Source organism: Crocodylus porosus, unplaced genomic scaffold (assembly GCF_001723895.1).
Source record: "Crocodylus porosus isolate Cpor-Errol unplaced genomic scaffold, CroPor_comp1, whole genome shotgun sequence".
NCBI lineage: Eukaryota > Metazoa > Chordata > Crocodylia > Crocodylidae > Crocodylus > Crocodylus porosus.
Window position 1 is genome coordinate 93,259,719 of NW_017728886.1, and position 24,145 is coordinate 93,283,863.

The 24,145-nt window shown below is 40.9% G+C and overlaps 1 protein-coding gene and 1 long non-coding RNA gene across 2 annotated transcripts in view; both read right to left on the reverse strand.

The window, feature by feature from the left end:
* The window catches only part of LOC109312991, a 3,439-nt gene extending 2,380 nt beyond the window's left edge, over window positions 1-1,059 (reverse strand). The window contains exon 1 of the long non-coding RNA XR_002101947.1: window positions 401-1,059. This is a non-coding gene — a long non-coding RNA (uncharacterized LOC109312991). The remainder of the gene's footprint in view (window positions 1-400) is intronic.
* The window catches only part of TPK1 (thiamin pyrophosphokinase 1), a 539,620-nt gene that overhangs the window by 107,558 nt on the left and 407,917 nt on the right, over window positions 1-24,145 (reverse strand). The window contains exon 8 of the mRNA XM_019539335.1: window positions 12,141-12,252. Within this exon, the coding sequence (XP_019394880.1) occupies window positions 12,141-12,252 (112 nt within the window). The remainder of the gene's footprint in view (window positions 1-12,140; window positions 12,253-24,145) is intronic.

Here is a 24,145-nt window from a genome sequence, read left to right on the forward strand (position 1 = left end):
CTATTTAGCCTGGAAAAACACAGGCTCAGGGGTGATCTGATGGCCACCTATAAGTTTAATCAGGGGTGACCACCAGGATCTGGGGGAACGTTTGTTCACCAGAGTGCCTCAAGGGATTAAGAGGTTGAACAGTCATAAACTACTGCAAGACCACTTCAGGCTGGACATAACGAAGAATTTCTTTACTGTCCGAGCCCCCAAGGTCTGGAACAGCCTGCCATCGGGGGTGGTTCAAGCACCTACATCGAACACCTTCAAGAGTAAATTGGATTATCTTGCTGGGATCCTATGACCCCAGCTGACTTCCTGCCCTTCGGGCAGGGGGCTGGACTCAATCTTCCGAGGTCCCTTCTAGCCCTAATGTCTACGAAATCTATGAAACACGATGGATAGTACTTACTCAATTAACAGGTGGCCAATATTTTGCTTTATCCACATTGTTCAATTTGAGGCCCCAAGCCTTATTTTAACAACACATTATTTAAACTCTTTTCTATGTTTCTCATCAGCAGTATCGGACTGCTTCACAAACATTACTCTCTTTGTCTGTTTTCAACAGCACTGCAAGTTCTTGGAGTGTTGCTATCTCCACTTCACAGAGCGGAGGCTAAGGCACAGAGAGATTAAAGTCGAATGTATCCACTATTTTTGGATGCTCAAAATGAGACTTCATGGCCCACAGAATACTTGGCATTGTTATGGTACTTTACATGTTCAGAGCTAAGCTTTCAATAAATTTCAATGCTCAGGCCAAGGGGTCTCAAGTTCAATATTTTGTAAATGAGGAACATGCAATTAGAGATTAACTAAGAACTATCTGAGTTAAGTGACTTGTAAAACATTGCATGTGAACACTGCAGAAAAAGGAAAAATTAACTTCTCCAGGGTAACATTTAACTGGCTAACCACAAGACTATCTTTCCTCTTCCTGTAATACTTTGCCTCATTTACTGTACACATTTCAGTTTCTACAACACAACACAAGGGTCCTACAAACAATTAACCAGACAATCCTCATGAAGCCACAAAGTAGGTGTGGGCCCGCTCCCCGCACCCCCAGATGAGCTGCTCATGGCTCCGTCCACTACTGCGCCCCGGTTGTGCAGGGTCTGCCACTGCTCCACGCCCTACCTGAGCTCCTGCAGCTGCTGGCACTGCCCCGCGCTTGGGTTGTGGGGGATGTCCTCCACATTTGTGCACGGTGGACTGGGCTTTGTGCCCTAAGTCCCACTGCATGTGCTCCCAGGGCCTCCGCCCCTTCCTTCCCCCACTGACTGACCTGCTGGGCTGTAGGGGGGGATGGGGCGGGGTGTGCATGTGCAGTCCAGGATCAACTTCAAAAAGCTCTGGGATCTACCAGTTAATACTGATTGACCGGCTGGTGACCACTGTCATAAATGATAATCATGTCTTTTATAATGCAGTCCTTAATTACAAAGGAGCCAAATTAAGGCTACCCAGGAAACTTATTATTGGAATTTCCTAGTTTTGAAAATCTAGTGATTTCCACCTTAATTTTAGTAATCTTAATTTTAAATATTTCCTAGGATTATTTAAAAGGGACAAACTGAAAAACAAGCACTGTACTGTGTTGTCATGTTGATATCCATAGGTGGTATCAACAGGGATGCAATCTTAAGGTCCTCTGTACACATTTCTGTCATTGGAGATGATAGAGTAATGAACAGCAATAGTATGTTGTTACCTCTATGTAAATCAGGCAATTATTTGGGCTGGAGGGCCCATTAGTGAGTTTGGGTGAGCTGTTGCGGGCCAAGAGGGGGCGGTACTGACCTGGCCTGGCACAGCGAGCGGTAGGTGGTCAATTGATTGCATCTGGCCTGGGCCCATCTGCCCTATGCCCACTGCTAGGGGTGCTGGTCAAGGCAGGCAGGTGGACAATAGTGTTGGGGAGTGGGATGGATGGGTGGACTGGGGCTGGGATCGTGGGGCAGTGACAGTGCAGGGCTGGGACCCAGGGCAGAGCTGCAATCTGCACCCTGCATGTCCCTGCCCATGGAACCGGTGCCTGTCACAGGGATGTGGGGAGCAGATCATGGCTCTGTCCCAGGCTTCAGCCCCATGCTGTTACTGCCTTGTGATTTTGACCCCAGCCCAGGCCACCTACCCTCTCCCAGATACTGCTCCTTGCCTGCTTATGGCCCCATCCCATCACCCAGCTGAGCATGCCGTGCCCACAGGGGTCCTGGGCTGATTTCCATGGAGACCCCACCTGCCCGCCTTTGTCCAGCACCCCTGGTGGCAGGTGCAGGGCGGATGGGCTGGGATGTCTGGACGGGAGACATTTGGCACTTCACAGCTATACATAACAGCAGTGCAACAGAGACTGGAATCTTGGTTCTGGAGGGGAGCATGTCCCTTTCCACATACCTTACCCTGAAGCCCAGTCCCTTCTGCCCATATCCCCTACAGCCCAACTTCATGCCCATCCTCTCTTTCTATTCCACCCTGATTTATCATCTCACTTCACTCACCTTGCATATGCCTTTCCTTCAACTTTTATTTTTCCTCCTCTCCCTCAAATGGTATGTATTTCCAGAAGCAGACAATGACAGCTTATATGTGCGTTAGTGTTTCAAAAATCCATATTTTCTCATTCACAATGAACCAACAGATTTCCCTAGTGGTCTATAATTGGAATGGAGGCAGAAAACAGATCATTCTAAATCACTCCCATTTTAGTCAGAATATAAGAAGGGGTGTTACTGATTGATCTTAAAGGCAAAGACCTTATCTTTCTTCTTGTGTGTATGCGTGTGTTGTACAAAAGCCAAGATAACTAATACTGTTCAGCAGAATTCCACCCCCATTGTGGGGTGAAGGAAAATCCCTCCCTCCCTCTTTTACAGAAATATCTATGGACTGATGACATACACCAGAAGAGAAGATTCCTCTAAGCCATGCTTTTGAGGTGAACTTCTTAATTATACTCTGAATGACCAGAACTCCAGAGTGTCTTTTACTGCTTTATTAACACACATTGGTCCCAAGACGCCACTGTCTGGAAACTCTAGCAACTGGCAGGATGTGGGGAATGGCTACATCAAAATATACAAAATGGAAACCTGAGGGAAGTGGGGGGTGGGGGTAACAGCACAAGAGAGAGAAAGAGGGGGAAAAAAAGAAGTATCCAAAGAATAAATGGCATCTTAACGGTTAGAACAAAGAGCTGATGAGAAAAGAGCGAGTCTTCTTAGCAGCATAGTACTGGCATAAAGAAAGGAATGAGCCATACTGAAAATAAAGAAAATGAAAATTTATATTTGCACATAAAACATCTTTCAATTGCAACTGTACAGAATTCTTGGCTAATACCTAGCTATGTAGACAGGCAAAGTAAACAAAAAAAAGTAAGAGAGGATAACAGTATTAAATGAGTTAATATGAGCTAACAAATCCTGTTTTTAAGGTAGGAAACTTCAACCACAGATGATAGATTTGTCCTGCTTTTGGTCCTTGCCCTTTTATGATCGTAAAGAGAACACCGGGACCTGGCAATAAGTCACCACATGCCTCAGAGATCTTCTTTTGTTTTTGGAAATTGCTCAGCAACTTGACATCTCACATTTATTATGGTTGATTCTAGGCATTTAAATATGAAAACAATTAAAGTATATTTGCAAGGGATATGACAAATGAGCATTTGCACACTGGCCAATTTTTCATTGATTTGCATTCAAGAGCGCTGTTATATTGCAGCTTTGCTTCCACAGTTGTCTAAAAGAGTTGATTTCCCAGTATTCACATGGGCAGGTTGACTGATGAGATTGCCTTTAGTATAAACTCAAGAGTCTTTCCCTTGGACATCGTCTGCTTTCATTTGCTCTGGTGCAGCTATGTAGTAGTTAGGAAGTATTTTGAACTACTTTAGAATTATATTTTGGAATTACTCTAGAACAAAGAAAAGCAGAATTTGATTCTCTGTGTGCATCTACACGTGAAATGAGCCCCCTTGATCCGACCCAGCTCAATGTGCTGCAGAGGGGCTGGCTGGGGCACAAGGGTGCTCGAGTGCGGGGTAGCTGGCAGGCAGCCCCTGCTCTGAAGCACCCTCGTGTCCCAGCCAGCATCTACACGTGCACTGCTGCACAGTAAAGAACTTCACTGCAGGATAGTATTTGCTTTTACAAGTACTAATCTGAAGTGGAGTTAGCTTCTTGTGGCCTAATAGGACCACACATGTAGATACTGAGACCTTACTGAGGACCTTATTAGGCAGCTCTGCTGTAAATGGCTTATGTAGATGTGTCCTCTCTCTACTTCTGCATCCAATTCTCTTGCTTGATTATTTATTATTCTTAGCAACTTTTTGTATTCATACTGAAGCAATTTTATTACATTTAATTGCTTAATGCATCTACAAGAAAGGATGCAGTCAGTATCAGAAATAGGACTGGAGCTGGACAGTTCTTTGTACCATCTCTTAAGTTCATACCACTAGACCAGATTTAGACCCCTAAGCTAGATTCAGACCACTGGGCTCCTTGTGGGCTGGACCAGACCCACCATTCATGGTGGGGAAAGTGGCAGTGGTGGCATGGGTTGTTAATGAAGCTGGCAGTCGTGTCCTCCCCCTCCCCTCCTCTGAAACACTTCTCCAACAGGGTTCTGTACCCTGGATTTTGGCACCAGGCTCTGGCTCTAAATTTCTAGCCCTTCCAGGAGCCCCGCAGGACGTATCTTTGTTGCCCCTGCCCCAGATCAGATTTCTATCTACAAAAAGAAGAGTGAGGAGACAGAGATAAACTCAAGGGAAAGAACCACATTTCACATCGTTACACTGCCCACACCAGTACCTAAAACAATGAGCTTTGTAACAGTGGAAGACAGCATTGTGACCATCACTGCCAAACTACTTCAACCTGGGTTTACTCTAAAGTTATATTCCCAAACTACATCACAGTGACACACTGCTTGGTTAGAGAAGAGTTGGAACCAAATTTCTCCTCCTGAAATCCAGACATTCACTGAAATCTGAGCAAGGCCAGATCTTTCTTTTGACTGGTTGAGCCTCAAACCCTGGTTCAGAGCTTTGGGGGAAGACAGGGTTCAAATGATGCTAGTTGAGCACAACTATACATTTTAAAACTTGGAGCTCCTAAACCCTGAGCTCAAGGTAGTATTAAGTAATGTCCCTGCTGTTGTCCTACTGATTTGCGCTCTCTCAGCATGGGCACTCTTGGAACATCTGCCTTGCATATTCTAGCAGGCCTCCCCTTGTAATAATTGATCAGCCCCCCGTAAAGACAGAGAAGAACATGCTCACAGCAACTGTGGCAGCTATACTGATTCTGTTTTCCTATGCTAAACAGAATGTCAGAAACATAGGAAACCTAGAAAAAAAGACAAACCACTGCCCTGAAACATTTCTACAAATGCATCCCAGTAGAGGAAATGGAAAGACTGCTATTAAAAAAATAAAATAAAATAGAAGGGGACTGGATGGCCTATGACACTTGTAGTTGGTTGTGAAGCCTTTCATTTACTGGTCACTGGTCAAGATACAGCTGAGCCTGGAAGTTCTTCCCTCTACCAGGTGCTGGCAGCAGTAGAAAGAGACTTGATTCCTAATAGACTCTCTCAAAATTACAAACTCTCAGTGAAGAGCTATCAATTACCTAACTGATGTGTAGCTACATTTGTCTTCCCTAAATGGAAGCAGGCACACCAGTTGGGGCAGAGTGGGGAAGCTTGCATTGCTAATGAGCATCCTGCCCCTAATTTGGGATAAACAGCTTATCAGTCTCCATGGGTATTAATTTAACACATTTCCCGAGCAATAAACCCATAAACATAATTGCTTTAAGATTCCCAATCAGAAGCTCAAATGACATCTAAAAATAAACACACTGAGAATTAGTTTCTTCCTCATTCTCCTTTCTCTTTTGAGGTCAAGGTTTCCCTTCAAGACATAACAAAGGACACGTCTTTCCACTATCCCTCTCAGCATATCTGCAGGTCAAACAAGACAAATGAAAAACACACACAACAGAGATAAAAACTATGGAAAAATGTCTGATTGTTTTCTAATGATATAAACATTTCTAGAAAGATTTGGGACTCTCTCTTGCTACTAATGGAGTTAGCAGCAAAACTTCCATTGACTATTACTTCCTCTTTTTCCTGCTACTATAACTGTTTTTTTCTAATGAAACAACAGTAGCTCTCTGTTGGATGGTAACAAGTTTGCAGCACTTTTAACTCCCACTCTGAAAAGACAAATGAAAATTATCTGAAGAACATATATATACGCACACACGCAGAACCATATCCACATACTTGCATGCATAACACAAGTGTTGATACATTTCCATATGATATGAAAGGCCAAATGAATGAAGAGAAGTAGTTAGCTATGTCAGTCTTAAGTCAGGCAGAAGACAGGGTAGAGATGCACTTTATAGACTAACTAAATCAGAGATGCATAATCTTTTGTGACAGTAAACTCACTTTATTAGATGCTGTGAATGAAGTCATAGCTTACTATTTGCTGGTAAAATAAATTTGCATGGAAAAAAGTCTTAATCTTCCATTACCCTGCAGCTAAGTCCCTTTGTCAATAGCAGGACTGAAGCTTTCTTTATTTTTTCCTTAAGCTCCATGAGGGGACCACAGAGGATCTAATGAAGAACAGTAGATAACACTTGCATTATAGGATTTTTTTAAAGCATGAAGCTGTTATCTGCAAGCAGCCAGGTGAATCAAATCAGAGAAAACATTATCTAATTTCTCTACTGTGTATCAGATATTACTGGAGGAAAGATCTATATCCCACTAGGAATGGGAAAAGGATATGTTAATAATGTGATCCTGAATGTGTGCTGTACAACAGCAATGATAACTAAATAGCGTTCTCCTAATCAATTTTCCCATTTCTTCTCCTGATTTGTTGGCTCCTAAGGTGGGAACTAAAATAAGTATATTTTTACTCAGTTCTAATAAATAACTGCTTATACGGTGCGTTTATACATCAATTGATTTCTGTGGTATAATAGGTGTAATCGAGATATCAGCTACACTTGCTTCACTGTTGAAAGGACAGCGTGTAGATATCAGTTGTATTTAAAATTTAGCCACAGAAGGGAGAGGTTCAGTAGCATCCCTTCAACTCCAGCATGGACTCGATCTACGGTATTTATTTATCCTTGTCTTTTCCTATTCAGTGTGTACAATGTCACATGACAGCATCTGTAGGTTAGATGCAGATAACATTTGCTTACCACCGTGATTTGACATATTTTAATTAGCAGTACATGCTTAACCTGCTTTTGTGGTTCAAGGGAAGAATCCTTGTCTGCCACACAGGAGACCTGGGTTCGATTCCTGGATGCAAATATAACTACTGCCATCGAGGCACCGAACATGGTCTGGCCTTTGGATTCTATAGCAGGGATGGAAGATCTGGGTAGCTTCCACTCTTCCATACTCCTGCCAAGGCATACTTGTCAAAGGTCACAGAAGCATAGAAAATTAGGGTTGAAAGTGAACTCAGCAGGTCACCTAGTCCAACCACCTGCTCAAAGCAGGACCATCCCCAAGTACATCATCCCAGCTAAGGCTTTGTCTAGCCAGGTCTTAAAAACCTCCAAGGCTGGAGATTCCACCACCTCTCTGGGTAGCCCATTCCAGTGCTTCATAACCTTCCTGGTGAGAAAGTTTTTCCTAATATCTAATCTAAACTTCCCTTGCTGCAACTTTAGACCATTGCTCCTTGTTCTGTCATCTGCTACCACTGAGAACAGTGGTTTGTAACCACCCTTCACGTAGTTAAAGGCTGCTATCAAATCCCCTTTCAGTCTTCTCTTCTGCAAATTAAATAAGCTCAGTTCCCCCAGCCTCTCCTCACAAGTCACATGCCCCAGCCTCCTCACCATTTTGCCTGCTCTTTGCTGAACTCTGTTCAATTTGTCAACAGCCTCTCTGTAGTAGGGGGCTCAAAACTGGACACAGTACTCCAGGTCTGGGCTCACCAGTGCAGAATAGATGGGGTTACATAATTATTTCTGCCGGCAACACTTGTATGCAGTATGCCCAGTGTGCAGTTAGCCTTCTTGGCAACAAGGACACACTGTTGACTCATACTCAGCTTATTGTCCACTGTAACCCCCAGATTGTTTTCTGCAGAGGTGCTGCCTAGCCAGTCAGTTCCCAAGTTGTAGCAGTGCACAGGATTTTTCCGTCCTAAATGCAGGAATTTGCACTTGTTGAACCTCATGAGATTTCTTTTGGCCAAATCTTCCTATTTGTCTAGGTCTCTCCCTGAATCCTAGCCTACCCTCCAGGGAATCTACTATAACTACTGCTCCTTCTAGCTTGATGTCATCCACAAACTTGCTGAGGGTGCACTCCATCCCACCTTCCAGATTGTTAATGAGGATATTGAACAAAATACTGAAGGACTGATCCCTGGGGCACTCTGCTCCATAGTGGCTGCCATCTAGACCTCGAGCCATTGTTCACTACACAGTGAGCCTGACAATCCAGCCAGCTTTCTATCCACCTTACAGTTCATTCATCCAACATGTTTTTCCTTTGTTTGCTTGCAAGAATGCTGTGGGAGACTGTATCAAAAGATCTGCTAAAGTCAAGGTATATCATGTCCACTGCTTTCCCTGCATCCAGTGACCTGGTAACTTCTCACACACACACCATGATCCAGAAGAATTGACAACTGCCTACTACTAATATACAGTGTATTAAACCCATACAGAAGGCTCTAAGTCAGCGGTGTGCAAAAGGCAGCCCGCGGCTCAGATGCGGCCCATCGGCCCATTCTATCCAGCTCGCGGGGTCCCTAAAAAAATGTAGAAAATTAATATTTATCTGCCCCTTGCTGCCTGTCATGAGGCCCTTGATGGCTTGCCAAAACTCAGTAAGTGGCCCTCCGCCCAAAATAATTGCCCACCCCTGCTCTAAGTATACTGTGATATGAGAAAGTTGCAATTAAAAAAAGGCTTAAAAGTTTGTAAATGAGTATCTGTATTACTAAATGAGTATCTGTATGCTAGCTACACGTCACAGAATGGATCAGGTTTGCTTTCACAGAGAAATGCTCAGAGCTGTATAGATATAGTATCATGTTTTCCAAATTATTCATTTAAAGGTCTCAAGTGTAATTAAATCTTTCATGGTTCAGAAATTATGTTTTCAACTCAAGCTTTTCAAGTCATTTTCTACTAATTCTTAACAAACGGAGGAAAAGGCCTGTTGAGTCTCATTTAGCTTGAACAATGTCATTTCCTTCAGCATTTCCATAGTCAAGGTTGGCTTACAGCAGAAGTGTTCTATCTACTCAGGTTTGGTGCACGATAGTTGCGGGAGGGGTTTCTTCACTATTCCATGCACAACCAAGCACGCAAACCTTTCTGCCACATACGCAGCCTATCAACAAAAATGCTGACATGCAAGTCACACTTCATAGCAAAGTGATCCTATTCCTTTATGCTCAAAGCAGCACTTTGTCAGGATGCTGCCATTTTTAAAAGAGGTGTAAAAAGCAGAATCCATGAAGACATCGAGTAAAAGCTTGTCACATACCTCCAGCAGTTTTCAACAAAATCGGCATTTGAATTTCAAGCTTGTTTACAACTAGATACATAAAAATATGCTATTGTGACTTATTTAAAGGATGTAACTGTGTTTTATCAGTATGTGCAAAATATTCTCATCCAAAATTTAAACAAGCAATTAAAGGCCAAATTCAGTCACTTCCTTCCACAGGATCAGTTTCAGGCTGTATTGACTTGTAGTCTCAACTAACTTGTAGAATCCCTCGAGAGTCTCAGCCTGCCTTGTGTTTTACACCGCAGGCATGAAGAAGTTGTGGTATAAATAATGGAACTATGCAGTTTGTGAAAAACGTTTATAGTAAGACTGACACAGTAACTCGGGGCAAATGAAATGCAAGGTGAGCTTTATTCAGAAAAGTAACAAAAGAAGCCATCTGTGGCTTTTCCTCTTAAAAAAAGAAAGGAACAAAGGCTAGAGGAACCCAGATGTTGTTGCAATATTAATTTAAACATTACATGTAGGAAGCTCACTTTCATGCCTACTGCCTCCCTGCACAAAGAAATAAGCAACTGAACAAAACAGAGTTTAAAAAAACCCAAACTTTATTTTTACTCCCCTCCCCACAATACAGTGCTCATCATTGTGGTGTTCTGGTGCTACGCTACGCTCAATACAGCAACTGTTGTTGTCAAACTTTAAGTATATAATAGGTTTTCAGGTCAGTGCCAGATATTAGTGGATCTGTTAACTTTTGTTGCCTTAAAAACCTTCTCCACTCCTTTCAAAAGAAAGGCTAGTCAAATAACCTCTCAAATATCCCCATAAAAACTGAACACTTTGGCCACAAGGCCAAGACGAGTTTTATATCCAGATTATTATACACAGGACAAGTCTGACGGGTCCTACCCAATGACTGGTTCAAAGACAAATTCTACAAGGCTAACAGATAATTAATAAACTCTCTCAGTTTAGCATATTTTACACAGCTCATACTACTTTTTTTTTCATGAGAGATTAGAACTTCAGAAGCAGTGGAGAAATCTGCAAAATATACCCTGGGTATGGATGAATGTACCCTTTCCACTTTAACAGGGGAGTGGAAGCTGCCAATTAGGCAAGCATGTCAGCTGTTGTGAACGCAACCGATCTAGACTCTGTATCAGTACTGTAATCCTGGTTTAAGGCTACACCTAACTAGCTAACCCTCTCCCCTTTTATGAGCAGAAACAGAAATCATTTCACAGAAGAGGGTGAAGGCTTAATAGGACCTTCACCACACTGTATCTACCACTGTAAATATATACTTTCAATTATCTTTCAAATTAAAAGACATCATTGCTCCTTCAGTAAGGCACATCCAATCCTCATATGCTAGGTTAATAAAATGAGAGCATCACTGCACCAGCCAGATAACTCTGCATTACTGATTTTTGCTTCTGGAATGTTTCTTTCATTTTTTATTTAATAGTGAAAGTGAAACCCAATTACTCATGAACCATGCTGCTGCTCCCTCCCTTTTCAACTGTACCTGCCCAAATCCTCAGCGGAGCTTGAGGCTATCCAAACCCTGAAGGTGATGTAGGCCATTCAAGACTGCTTTGGTCAAATTTAGCAAGGATTACCATCTTAAAAGAAAGATTTAAAGCAAAAAAAAAAAAAAAAAATGGATAGAAGGTAGGTGGCAGCATCCAGGCTCATTAGGGCTCAGCAGAGTGGCTGGACCTCAGTATCTGCCCAGAAGGCAGAGGAAGGGCCTTCGAGTGTAATCTAGTTTCCTGATGCTGCAGTCTAATCCAGACTGGGGGAAGAGGCAAGAAGAACAAAGGCCTGTTTTAATGGATCACACTGGAAGGTTACAACCTGATGGCTGGCAGGGTATGTATCATATCCTGTGAGCTACTGCTCTCAAATTTCTCCTTCTCATAGATCTTAACACCTCTTCACCTAAAGAGATTCACTTAATCTTTTAGAGTAAATACACATTGCCTCACTCAATAAATACATATTGCCTAACCTCTATTTTTCTGTCAAAAAAGAAATCCTTGTCTTTTTCTCTTCAAACAAACAGCCCCATTCTGGAGTAAATGCACTTTTCCATTTTAAATAAGGAAAAAAAAAAAGAGATATATTCATCCAGAGTTGACAAATAGACTATAATATGCCAAGCAGTTCAGGGGAAGTGAGGTAGCTTTAATAATCTGTATCACATTATTATTTTTCTGTCATAACTTTATGGCATATAACTGGGAGTTCAGGCACTTGCAACTTCACCTCCCTGAAGAGCAATGTATCAAGACGGTAATGTATCATGACCTCAACAAATGTTCTATTTAAACAGCACTATGATTCCCAAATGGAAAACACATTTCTGCCTGTGATAGTGTCAGCTTAAATATAATTCATGTATTGCCTCTTCTGACTATATTCCTGGGAAAAAATGCTGTTTGGCTAAAATTTAGTATCCTGAACATACTTTCTAACATGCAGGGCTAGATTTTGATATCAGGTAGGTCAGTGTAAATCTGAAGCAATACCAAAAGGAGTTATTCCCGATTTGGAAGGGTGCTACAGAACAGTCAGATGCATTAACAAATAGACATCTTACTTACTGAGATTCCACTTGAGGCCAGTCGTGGTTACGTTGTCACAAGCGTTTCCAATAGGAATGAGGCCACACCATTCACCTTCCAGTCCTGTGTTTACGTGCAGCTTGTGCTTCCCCTATTAAATAAAGCAGGATCTTTTTAGTCTAGTGCTTTTCAGAACTTTGATACCTGGGGCACACTTTCTTTTCTGGAATAAAAAGAGTGGCACACTTCACTCCTACACCCAAAAATGCACGTGTTTGTGTGTTTTCTGAATTTTGCAGCACTCCAATTGAAAATCACTGAGGTAGATCTAAATTCAGGAAAGATGGGGTGGGGGAAAGGGCTTGAGGCTAAAAAGTTGAAAATCACTGATCTAGCTGATGCCACTTAGGGCAGTATGGGAGGAATGGAGGGGATGAGCTGGGCTGCAAAGCATGGTTCCAACAGTGTGCCCAGCTGCAGCACAGTGAGCTGCTGGGAGCATGGGGGAGGGATGGCACAGGCTGCCTGGGGTGGGAGAAAGCAGTAGCTGTGGTAGCAATCCCTAGAGGGGCAGCCACGAGCACTGCTGGAGTAGGTGTGGCAACACAAGGTGCTGGATGGGGGAGAAGAACATTTACCTCCTCCTTAGAATCACAGAAAAGGAGGGTTGGAAGGGACCTCAGGAGGTCATCTAGTCCAACCCCCTGCTCAAAGCAGGACCAGCTCAACGAGATCATCATGGCCAAGGCTTCATCTAACCGAATCTTAAAAACCTCCAAGGATGGCGTTTCCACCACCTCTCTGGCTAAGCTGCTCCAGTGTTTTGCTACCTTCCTTCCTAATAACTAACCTAAACTTTCCTTGCTGCAACTTGAGACAGTTGCTCCTTGTTCTGTCATCTGCCACCACTGAGAAGAGTCTAGCTGCATCCTCTTTAGACCCACCCTTCAGGCAGTTGAAGACTGCTATTAAATTCTGTCTCAGTCTTTGCTTCTGCAGACTAAATAAACCCAGTTCCCTCGGCCTCTCCTCACAAGGCATGTGCCCCAGCTCCCTAACCATGTTCACTGCCCTCTGCTGGATGCTCTCCAATTTGTCCACATCCTTTCTGTAGTGAGGGGTCCAAAACTGGATGTGGCCTCACCAGTGCCAAATACAGGGGAATAATCTATCCTTTCAATCTGCTGGCCACATTCCTACTAAGGCAGCCCAGTATGCCGTTGGCCTTCTTGGCAACAAGGGCACACACTCTTGGCTTACATTCAGCTTATTTTCCACTGTAACCCCCAGGTCCTTTTTTGCAGAGCTGCTGCCTAACCAGTCAGTCCCAGTCCGTACTGGTTGCATGGGATTGTTCTCGCAGCATTTAGTATGGCGTAGGACACCCTTTGGTAATCACTGCGCTAGTATTAACCAAGAACCGGAAGCATTTATAACAAACTTGTAAACTAAATTGGAACATATCTGAATTTGAGAGGGTTGACCTAATTTTCTTCAACTTCAGAAATAATTGGTTTTGGGGTTTCAGGTCACTCCATCACACAGAGACCAGTCATCAACTATAGATTCGCATGCCAACAGTTTCAAAGTGTGGGAATGTTTGGATCTGGCGTTATGGTTTGGTCTCATCTCTAACCTCAGGCAATGTGTACTATGCCAGAGAACATTCAAAGTTTGGTTTTGTTTTCCTCCAAAATGGAGGAGGATTGCTGAGCTACTGAATTTGTCCTTAAAATACTGTACATAAACAGACACCTGTTTAAACAGAGACATGGAACACTCTAAAAGCAACCAAACCTCACCTAATTTAGGGTTCATTAAAATTTTGGTCATGTTTATAAAATGTCATGTACTTTCCATCATGGAAGCACCTGCAGAAAGCACCTATATATGTCTAACAGGACACTTATAAAATCTAAGGATGACATCCTTATTAAAGACATTTAACAGGCAATCCTAAATATTTCTATACTGTGACCAGAATTTACTTAAATACAAATCACTAAAAAGTATAGAAAATTTCCTATTACCTATCATACATTGTAGAATTTTTCTTCTACAAGAGTTTCATAGATTCATAGAGTGTTATGGGCTGGAAGGGACCTTGCAGATCATCTGGTCCAGCCCCCCCACTCCAGGCAGGAAGACAACTGGGGTTAGGTGACCCCAGCAAGGTGACTGTCTAGTCTTCTCTTGAAAACCTCCAGGGTAGGTGACTGCACCACCTCTGGAGGGAGTTTATTCCATAGTCTGGACATCCTGACTGTGAAGAAGTTTGTCCTGGTATTAAGCCTGAAGCAGCCTTCCAGGAGTTTGTATCAGTTGGTCCTGGTCTTCCCCAGGGTTGCCCTAGTGAACAGCTGTTCACCGAGCTCCTGACGCACTCCTCCAATATAGCCGTAAGCCACTATCAAGTCCCCTCTCAACCTTCTCTTCTTTAGGCTAAAGAAGCCCAGGTCCCTCAGCCTTTCCTCCTATGCTTGCCTTGCAAGTCCCTGATCATACAGGTGGCTCTTTTTTGGACCCTCTCAAGTTTTTTCATGTCCTTACTGAAGTACGGCACCCAGAACTGGACACAGTACTCCAGGTACAGTCTCACCAGTGTTGAGTACAGTTGGAGTATCACTTCCTTAGTTTTACATGTAATGCATTGGTTGATGCATGCCAGTATGTTGTTTGCCCTGCTGACCACCACCTCATACTGATGGTTCATATTCATGTGATGGTTGATCATTATCTCTAGGTCCCTTCTGGCCGTGGTGCAAATCAAGCTGTTGCCTCCAAGGCCATATGTGTGCTGAGGGTTGTTTGGCTCCAGGTGGAGCACCTTACACATGGAAGTGTTAAACTTCATTTGGTTCTGGGTAAATCTTTGCTGCATTATGGTTTAGAATGAAAAACTAAAGCTTGTTGTTTCAAATGAAAATCAAGGTGCGTGAAGTCATTGGAAATAAAACTCACAAACAACACAACATGACAAGCGAAACAAGCAGCTCTCATAAATCTAATGCTAACTCATTTTATAGCAGTTAATTTCACATTCTGGAAGAGATACCTGTTAGCAACCATGTGTTTGTAATGATATTTGGCAGTAATACTCTTCAATTAGCTGTCACGGGCCCCAATTTAGCATATTTACTTCAAGTATACATGTGGTTCCAATCAGGTAATTAAGAATGGACACTGAACATTTCTGTGAATGAAAATCAAACAGCCTTTCACAGTACAGTGACATATTTCTGTGATCAACTGGATATAGTAAGCAATTATTTCCTTCAATGCAGCTATAAGGAAACAGCAATTAATTGAAGGAAACTGTGTCAATATTTGTGGAAAATAATTATCAGATTGTTCCTGAATAAGTAATTGGTTCTATATAACAAATCGGGGCTTCATCTACTGAAGAGATGAAATGCTTGGGAGGATATGTTTTTTGGTTTATATCCTCTTGTGAGTGCAGAGTCAAGTTAACTCTCTTAACTCCGGTTTGTGCTAATGGGAGTCGCACACATTTTTGATCTTACAATTCAGCCGTTTTGCCATAGAAAAGGGTTGTTTTTTTTTTTTAAGAGAACCCCTAAACCCAATACATAATTCACTGTTTTTACAAAGACAAAATTCTTCAAAGCAGGAGATCCTGTCTAAAGTGACAGAAAGAGTAGTATGACTCAAGCAATGTCCTCAGCATCAAAAAAACATAACTAAAAAGGAATATGCAAGATATTGCTTCAACTCTTATTTTCTTTTTCCACCCTCACAGTGCAGCCTGCAATACTATGAAGTGACAAGTTTGAAGGCTAAATGAAAGGAAAGTATCTTAGATGCTGAGATGAATTGTTTGAATTATTTGCCATAGTCTGCTGCATGTGCCAAATATTTTATTTAAAAAAAACCCCAAAACACACCCCACCACAAGTCATGCTCTCAGTTAAGGAAAAAAAAAAACCTTGGGAAAGCTGTCAATTAAAAAGAACTGGATTTTTATAGCGTAAGCCTACTAAATTACTTGCAGAGCAACAAAAAGAACAATTTAACATCATCTAGTTTCTCAAAATGCCCCATTTCTCATGGTACTGAGTCTCAGGGACCCATGGGAATCTTGGGTGCTATACACATTCAGGGATTTCCACATGCAGGCCTACTGCCATTTTGGTTGGTTCACAAGGACTTTCACTGAAATCTCACAAAGCTCATCTTCTGTTGACTGTTAACCTTGGGACTCTTGGTGGTGCTGGTGTGTTGCGTGTGTAATGTTTCTATTCTTTTTCCTTTTTGGGGTGACATTCTTGACCTGGTTGAACAATGCCCATGATTCTAATGCTAGGCACTGAACTGGAACCTCTAACGATATTTTACTTATAAAAGAAAATTAGAACTTTAAAAGAAAAGCGTACAGTATTGCTAAGTCTCATGATTTTAGTGTGAGATTGTCGATACTTGAAATCTTAAAAACCTTAGCTTGCAAAGCCCCTGACTGTATGAGAATCTCAACTTTCATTTGTTTAAAGGGCCTTCTAGGTTTGAAGCTGTAGAGAAATGTTTGAAAGCTTGATCTCCAGAGTCTTAAAGCCCAGGAAACAGCAAAAACAAGAAAGAATTTAATTCAAATTAATTATCCTGCAATTTTGAAGCCAATTGCATGAATTTTTCAGATTTGACTTGTGACCAAACACTCATGACCAAAATTATATTGTATAAGGAAGAATTAATTTAAAAAATCATAACATTTTTGATGAGAGATTTTTACTTTTTGTGAAGTCCCCTTAAACAAGTTAACAAATCCATTCATTTCTTTGATAGAAAGATGAAAAAGTCAGTATGTTTTACAGAGAAGCTAGACTGCCACAAGCAAAATAACATCATAGAATCATAGAGAAGCAGGGCTGGAAAGGATTTCCAAAAGTCATCTAGTCCAACTCCCAGCCTAAGGCATGATCTTTCCTATCCAAACTATCCCATACAATCCATAATTTAAACTTAACATAAGACTATCATCAACCCTAACACAACAAGACCTAACACTCCAACCTGCCACAGGTAAAGCAGGTGAACCAAGGCAACCAACGTCCCACTTCTATGAAATGTTGTCAATATAAGCTCAAGAGATCTTGGGTAGAGGGCCACATCCCCCACTGCAGAGGAAGACAAACCCCCTCACCTCCCCAAGTTCATAGCAATTTGAAATATGGCAATTGGTCAGATGCCGAGCAGCGGGGCAAGACCCTCTAGCCAGGAACCTCCCGTTTTGGTCCCACCAGAAGCATTGGCACACCCCACTTAAAATCTACAGCCTTGACAGTAGCCAACACCCAATACCTCTGAGAAGGCTTAAAAACATCTTGACACATATAGCAGAAAGAGAGGAAGGTGGGGGCAGAGGCAACCAGCAAAGAGGGAAAAAAAGCTATAGCAGAACATAGGCATAGCTGCACTTAGATCATCCTGGGCCAGTGGCTGTCCAACCTCTTCCTGCACACCTCCAGTGATGGAGAGTTCACAACTTTGCTAGGCAGCCTATTCCATTGCTTCACTGTTCTAACAATGAAGACGTTTTTCTGGGTATCCAATCTAAGCATACTTCAAACCTTTGGTCCATATACTCTCCCCTCTTCTTGGTAGCCCTTCAAGTACTTGAAGACTTCTATCATGTTTTCTCTTAAATGCCTATTTCCCCATCTGAGCATGCCTAGCTCCTTCAGCCTCTCCTCTGATGACTTGCCTTCCAAGCCCTTGATCATCTTTGTTGCCCACCTCTGGACCCTGTCTAACTTTTCCACATCCTTTTTTAAAAATGTTGAGCCCAGACCTGCACCAAATACTGCAGATGAGGCCTAAATCAGTGCTGAACAGAGGCACTATCACCTCCCATGTCATGTACCTAGTACTTCCATTGATGCATCCCAAAACTACACTTTTCTTTTGTGTGGCTGCATCACGCTGTGAACTCATATCGACTCTGTGGTCTACCAAGACTCCCAAGTCCTTTTCCATAATGCTGTTATCCAGCCAACTGTTACCCATTTTATATTTGTGCTTTTGATTATTCCTTCTGAGATAGCACCTTGTATTTGTCTGCACAGAATTTCATTCTGTTATCTCTAGCCCAGCTTTCCAATCTGTTGAGACGCTTCTGAATTGTGCCAACATCCTCCAATATGTTTGCAATCCTTCCCAGTTTTATGTTATCTGCCAACTTGCTCAGGATGCATAAGTAGTTTTCAAGTTCTCATATACAGATCTTATGAGACAGCCAGAGCTACTCAGTTTAGAAACCCCCCACAGATCATTATCATTTCATACATATAAATACTTATAATTTTTTTTTATTATTATTACTCTGCCTGTCGAGGCACAGTAATGGCTGCCCATTTCAGTGCTCTTTACGACCATGGCTCAAACTTCCATATCTCTTTGGAATCTCTTCCAGATTTCTCTTCACAAACTTGTATTGTATTGTTCCCATAAGCTTTTGCGGGCTCTATTTTTTGGTTGTAAATGAACAATTACATACTGGCAGTTAAAAAAAACAACAACCCCAAAACCTGATCGTGCCTAGTCTTTTTATAAAGCAAAGTTCCAACAGCAAAACCAAAGCTAATTAAATAAATTACTTCCCTTGAAGTTTTTGCCTCTGTAGTATAAAGTTGAAGTACGTTCACATTTTAACGTAAACATCAAATATCACCATGCTTTTAATGTTACTGGTGATAAAATAATGGCAAATAATATGGCTGCATTGATTTTTATCTTATTAAAGCAGTTTTAAAAACCATTGATCAATCTCCAGAATTGATTCTTTTTTTTCATTGTGTGTCTGATGCTGGGAAATAAGATCAATTTCTAAGTTCAGCAATATGAAGAAAATGTCAGAAGATTTTTTTTAAGAGTGTTTCATCTAAACAGGTTAAACTTTCACTCTTGCATCTGATGTTCTTTGTGACATTTTAGTAAGCAAATGCTTAAAAATATAGAGGCCAAAACCAAAAAAATTTTAAGAGCTTTCTTAAGGACCAACAAAGAGAATAGTCTCCTCTCTCATGTCTCCTAACTACTGAAATGGCAAGCTGATGATCAGGAATACTTCTACCAACTCTCTCTACAACAAAGACAACACAAATATATAAAACTTCAGTCATAAAGATGCAAGTCAAACAGTATGTAAACATTATCAAGTCACATATAGTTGGACTTCTGAATTGTTAACAATGCCTCAGTGGCTCTTCGTAAAAGCACAGAAACAAGATCCCTGACCCAAGAAGCTTTCAAAGCAACTAAAATAAATGCAATGCAACTTGCAAATACAGTACAGCATATCTCTGTATTATATAAAGTAGATACATAATGGTCTAAACATAAAAAGATTGAAGAGATGACGCAGAGCCCAACAAAGGTTGAGGAAACACATTTTTAAGACATACAAAGTAAAAAAGTATAGGACTGGGAACATAACTAGTGGAGGACTGTTGAAAGCATAAGGGGTAGACAAGAGAGAGAAAGGGCTATGAAGAAGAGAAAATAAAAGATTAATATAATAAAGAGCTAGGAGTGCTAGAAGGAGTAGGGTATCATGTGACAAAAGCAGGGACGAAGCAAGTGGATGTTATAGAAAGTGCTGAAGGACAAGGAGTGTAAACTCTTAATGCAGAAGGAAAAGAAAACCAATGAAGGAGCCTGAGGACAGAAATAATGTGGCTGGAGTAATGAGAAAAGATTATCATAGCAGTAATATTTCATATAGAATGGAGAGAGGTAGAAAGACAGGGATGGCAGGGTGGAGCAAGTGGTGGCAGCAAAGGCAACCTAATCAACGTATATATGAGTGTTTTATTAGAAAGGATTCTATAGGAGGGACTGATCTTAATATATTAGGGAGATAAAAGCAGAACTTGGCGACAACCTGGATATAGTAGAAAGAATATAGAAATCAGACTTGATAAAGCATGGGGATCTTTTATGCCCAGCAACAGGAAAATAAGAATCTTTGTAGAAAAAGCAGCTCTTTTTGGACAACAGTGAGTTTGTGAAGAGAAATCTTGGAAGGGATCCCAAAGAGATCTGGATGTTTGAGCCATGGCCATACAGAGGACTGTAATGGGCAGTCATTACTCTGCCTCATCAGGACTTTACAATGGAGTCCCACAAGGCTCACTTTCATCCAGCATTCAGCACACACAATAAATTCTCAAGAGCCACTGGGAGGAGGCATAGCCTTCAGTGTCAGCAGTGAGCAGATGACACACCACTCTAAGACCTTCACTTTGAATATCTGCAGAGGCATCATATCTTTCTTAGTGCCTGAGTGGCTGAAACTAAGTCTGTGAAAATGATCATGAAGGTGATGAAATAAGGGAATAATTTTGGGGAAATGGTTGAACCCGTGACATCACCTCCAAATGCATATATTTTGCTCCAGTTGTCAAAGCTATCCCAGGGTCTTCATTTGTCCAGGGCAATCAAATGGCATTAGTATCCAGAAACAACTCTCACAACCTCTGCCAGGCCAAAATGTTGCACCCCTTTCTGTTCATATAGCCCCAGCCACAGCAATGCACTCCAAGGCTTGACTATTATTATAGCATCATACATCTTATATTGGAAGATAATGCTCTAAAGACGCTCCAAATGCTAAAATCACATGAAAGCTCTTCTGAAGATTAAGTCAGGGTGATAAGAGCATATTAGCCTATTTTGCCTTCTGTTCTCACACTTTGTCTAAAACAAAAACAAGTCTATCAAGAAAAAAACAAACCACAAGTGCAGATTTCAATGTTATATAAAGAAAAGTTATAAGATACAAATTTACTGTTTTCCATATATAAATGTTTGCTCTTAGTTGCCATTGTGCTTTTGGGGAAATAGAAATCACCAAATGATGGACAAAAAATGAGAACAAATGAGATTGGCAGGGATAGAGACAAAGAATAGGAAAGGATCAAGGATGAAATTAAGGGAGAATGTTTATTTGTTTAAAACCAAATGTTTTTGTTGGATATTTTAAAAAATTTCTTTAGAAATATTTCTGCTAGTCTTTGATTTTTATCATAGAATCATAGAGAAGTAAGGTTGGTCTTTAAATAACCATTTACAAGTTAGGCCAAATTTGTGGACAAATACTGTAAAGCTATTCTAAATATATATCCATTAAAAGGAGCATTAGCATAAAGAACTATTACAAGGCTAGTGGTCAAATCTAACTTATCTGATTTGACAAAATAAATGCACCTCTGTTAAGGAGTAATCAATGTAACACCATTATTCAGAGATGGGCTCTAAGCTGGTCAAATGGAACTTTTGAAAGAAAATATCCTTTTCCCCTTGAAAAATCAGAATGTGAAAATTGTTGAACTCTTCTACATAGGATGTAATAAAACCAAAGTTAAGAAAAGTTAATACCACTTAAAGCCATACTTGAAAAATAGTAAGTGTATTGTACATTAAACAAGGTTCAACATTGGGTCCAACCCTGCCAATGCTTTATTACCAAGCATAATTAGTACTACTATAAGTAGCCTACCTGAAATTCTAATGGTACCCTTCAAGATTTGCATTTAACAGAAGAACTATTCTACAATGGATGAAATCCAAGGTACTAGGGGGAGAATGAATTATAATGATTATTAGAACCAATTAATGAACACATCTGCTTCAAACGAATTTATGACAAGAATATGGAATGAAATCCCTGTAGAGCAAATGCCAGTAGAACAGAATGATTTACTATACCCACAGGACACATCATGAAGTGGTTACTACTGTATATATAACATGTAAATTATTTTGGAAGAGCAAATGATCCCATATTTTCACTTGAGGATTTTTCACCAGAGTAACAGAATTCCCCTGAGATCACCGCCCTCTTCATTTAACATTAGTGATGACATTTTCCACCAAGCAAATTAAATGCTTTCCCTTTTTGCATATGGAATAGTGGGTAAAAGAGCTGCTCAAAAGGTGGAAAGTTACTTTGTCCTCTGCTGTCAAGCCCATGTGATGATTGGCAAGAGGTCGGCAATGATGAGAGGAAAAGAGCGCTGCAATCTCCAGGGAGAAATATGCTGTAATCAGTTAGAAATGCTATCTGTGAAAGTATTGCAAATATGCACACAAAAAAGAGAAATTATGAACAAAGCCTGAAGTGAGCAACAAGCTACAGTTAGGAACATGAAACAGTAACTATTAGGAGGAGCTTAGGAAATTCAGTTCCTGTACACAAGGGCAGCTTCAGTACTGACAGGTGCCTTATAAATTAATCCTCATTGTGCTGCCTGCATGCTGCCTCATCCATGCACTCACTCTGCTGAGCTTTATTCTGCCAACTACACATACTCTTCTACAACTCTTTCCAGACTGCCAGAAAGCTACCGAGAGCAGATGCTGCACATGAATTTGGAAAGTGCAATAACCAAGGTTGCTCTCTCTGGCTCTTTTCTAATTTCCAAACAGCTTTACACAGGCCCATTGTGACATTTTATCCTTGAGCTCCCGAATTTGATGTCCTATCCCCAGCTGGCCCATCATTAGAGTTTTAATACGTGTATTAGCATTTTTAGTGATACCATGCCTTAAAAAAATCAGAACCATTTTCTTTATATCCATTTATGAGGCTATGGGGCGCAATAGATTGCAAATAAGAGGAGAAAGTAGACAAGTTACCGAACATTTCATAGTGCCTATGTAATTATTATGTAATTTTACTGTCATATTGTCAATCTAGAGGAGCCTTTCCTAAGGGCCCTCATATTCTGTAATCTCACAATGATAAATATTACAACATAATTTTCCTCACAATACATTGTTTTATGACATATTTAAAGTTGTCATTTGGTTCTTTTTGTGCAAGTCACTATGGAAGACTTTAGCTAGTCCCTTTCATCTAGGTTCTTTCTACCTTTTTAACTTGCTGTCAGGGCCAAGTGGCTAAGCTGTCTCTGAAGCATTAAACTGCTACTTACTGCTGCCTGACATCTCTATACCAAGTCAGGGTCGGCCAAGCTTTGAAGCCAGTCTGTGCAGTTTTAGCATTTTCTCTGTAAGAGCTTTTCACATGCTTTAAGACACGGGAAAATCGGATTTCAAAATCAGGTTAGCAAGTGTGTACTCCTCTTACAAGAAGCTGTCAGGATGTATCTATAATGTGGCAAACAACAGTATTTAATAGCTAATCCCGTCATTATCCATGCCAGTTATTCTGACAGTCACCCTTTTCTATGTATCCTTCTACTGGATTCCTCTTTGCTAGCACAGTAAACATAATAAACTACTTATTTTAACTTCACAGCCGTTTCTGACCCTATCATCTCTCATTTACATTGCGTGGTTGATTCCCTTCTATGACTGGTTCATGATGCTAACATTCATGTACACTAGTTAAATTGATCTAACAAGTACCATCACATTTTGTCCCATGATGCCAATCATGTTTGCATTGATCTCCCCAGAATTACTTTCAAATCTATCTGCTGTGATCTGATGAACAGTGTCTTGCATTTGAAAGCCACTCTAACTCTATCCCAACTATGCTCTTGGTCAAATAAAAGATATCACCCCCCAAAATCCTTGCCTCTTTCACATCTACCTTATTCTCCTCCTTCACATCCCTACTTAAAATTTTCCTTTGCTGCAATGCCTACGAAAACCTTGTTAAGTGTAAGGCTGTTGATATACTATGATCACTGCCTACTGTACTGCTTCCTGTCTGTATCCATTTGTTTCTCCTGTTTTAAAGTGTAAGTTCTCTGAAGCGGATAACTTTTTATTCTGTATTGCACATAGCACAGCAGAATTACAGCTCATGACTAACATGCCTATACTCTAGATAATACACATAATAAAATAATAATTTTAACACGATTATGACCAAACTGGTTTGATGCAACTATCTCTTAGAGAAAGGTAATTAGCCATGTTAGTCTGAAGTTAGGCAGATGCCAAGGTAAAGATACACCTTACAGACTAACTGAACCAGAGATGCATAAGCTTTTGTGAACAAAAGCTCACTTCATCAGATGCATGATGAAATTTAAGTGCACTTAAACAATATATGG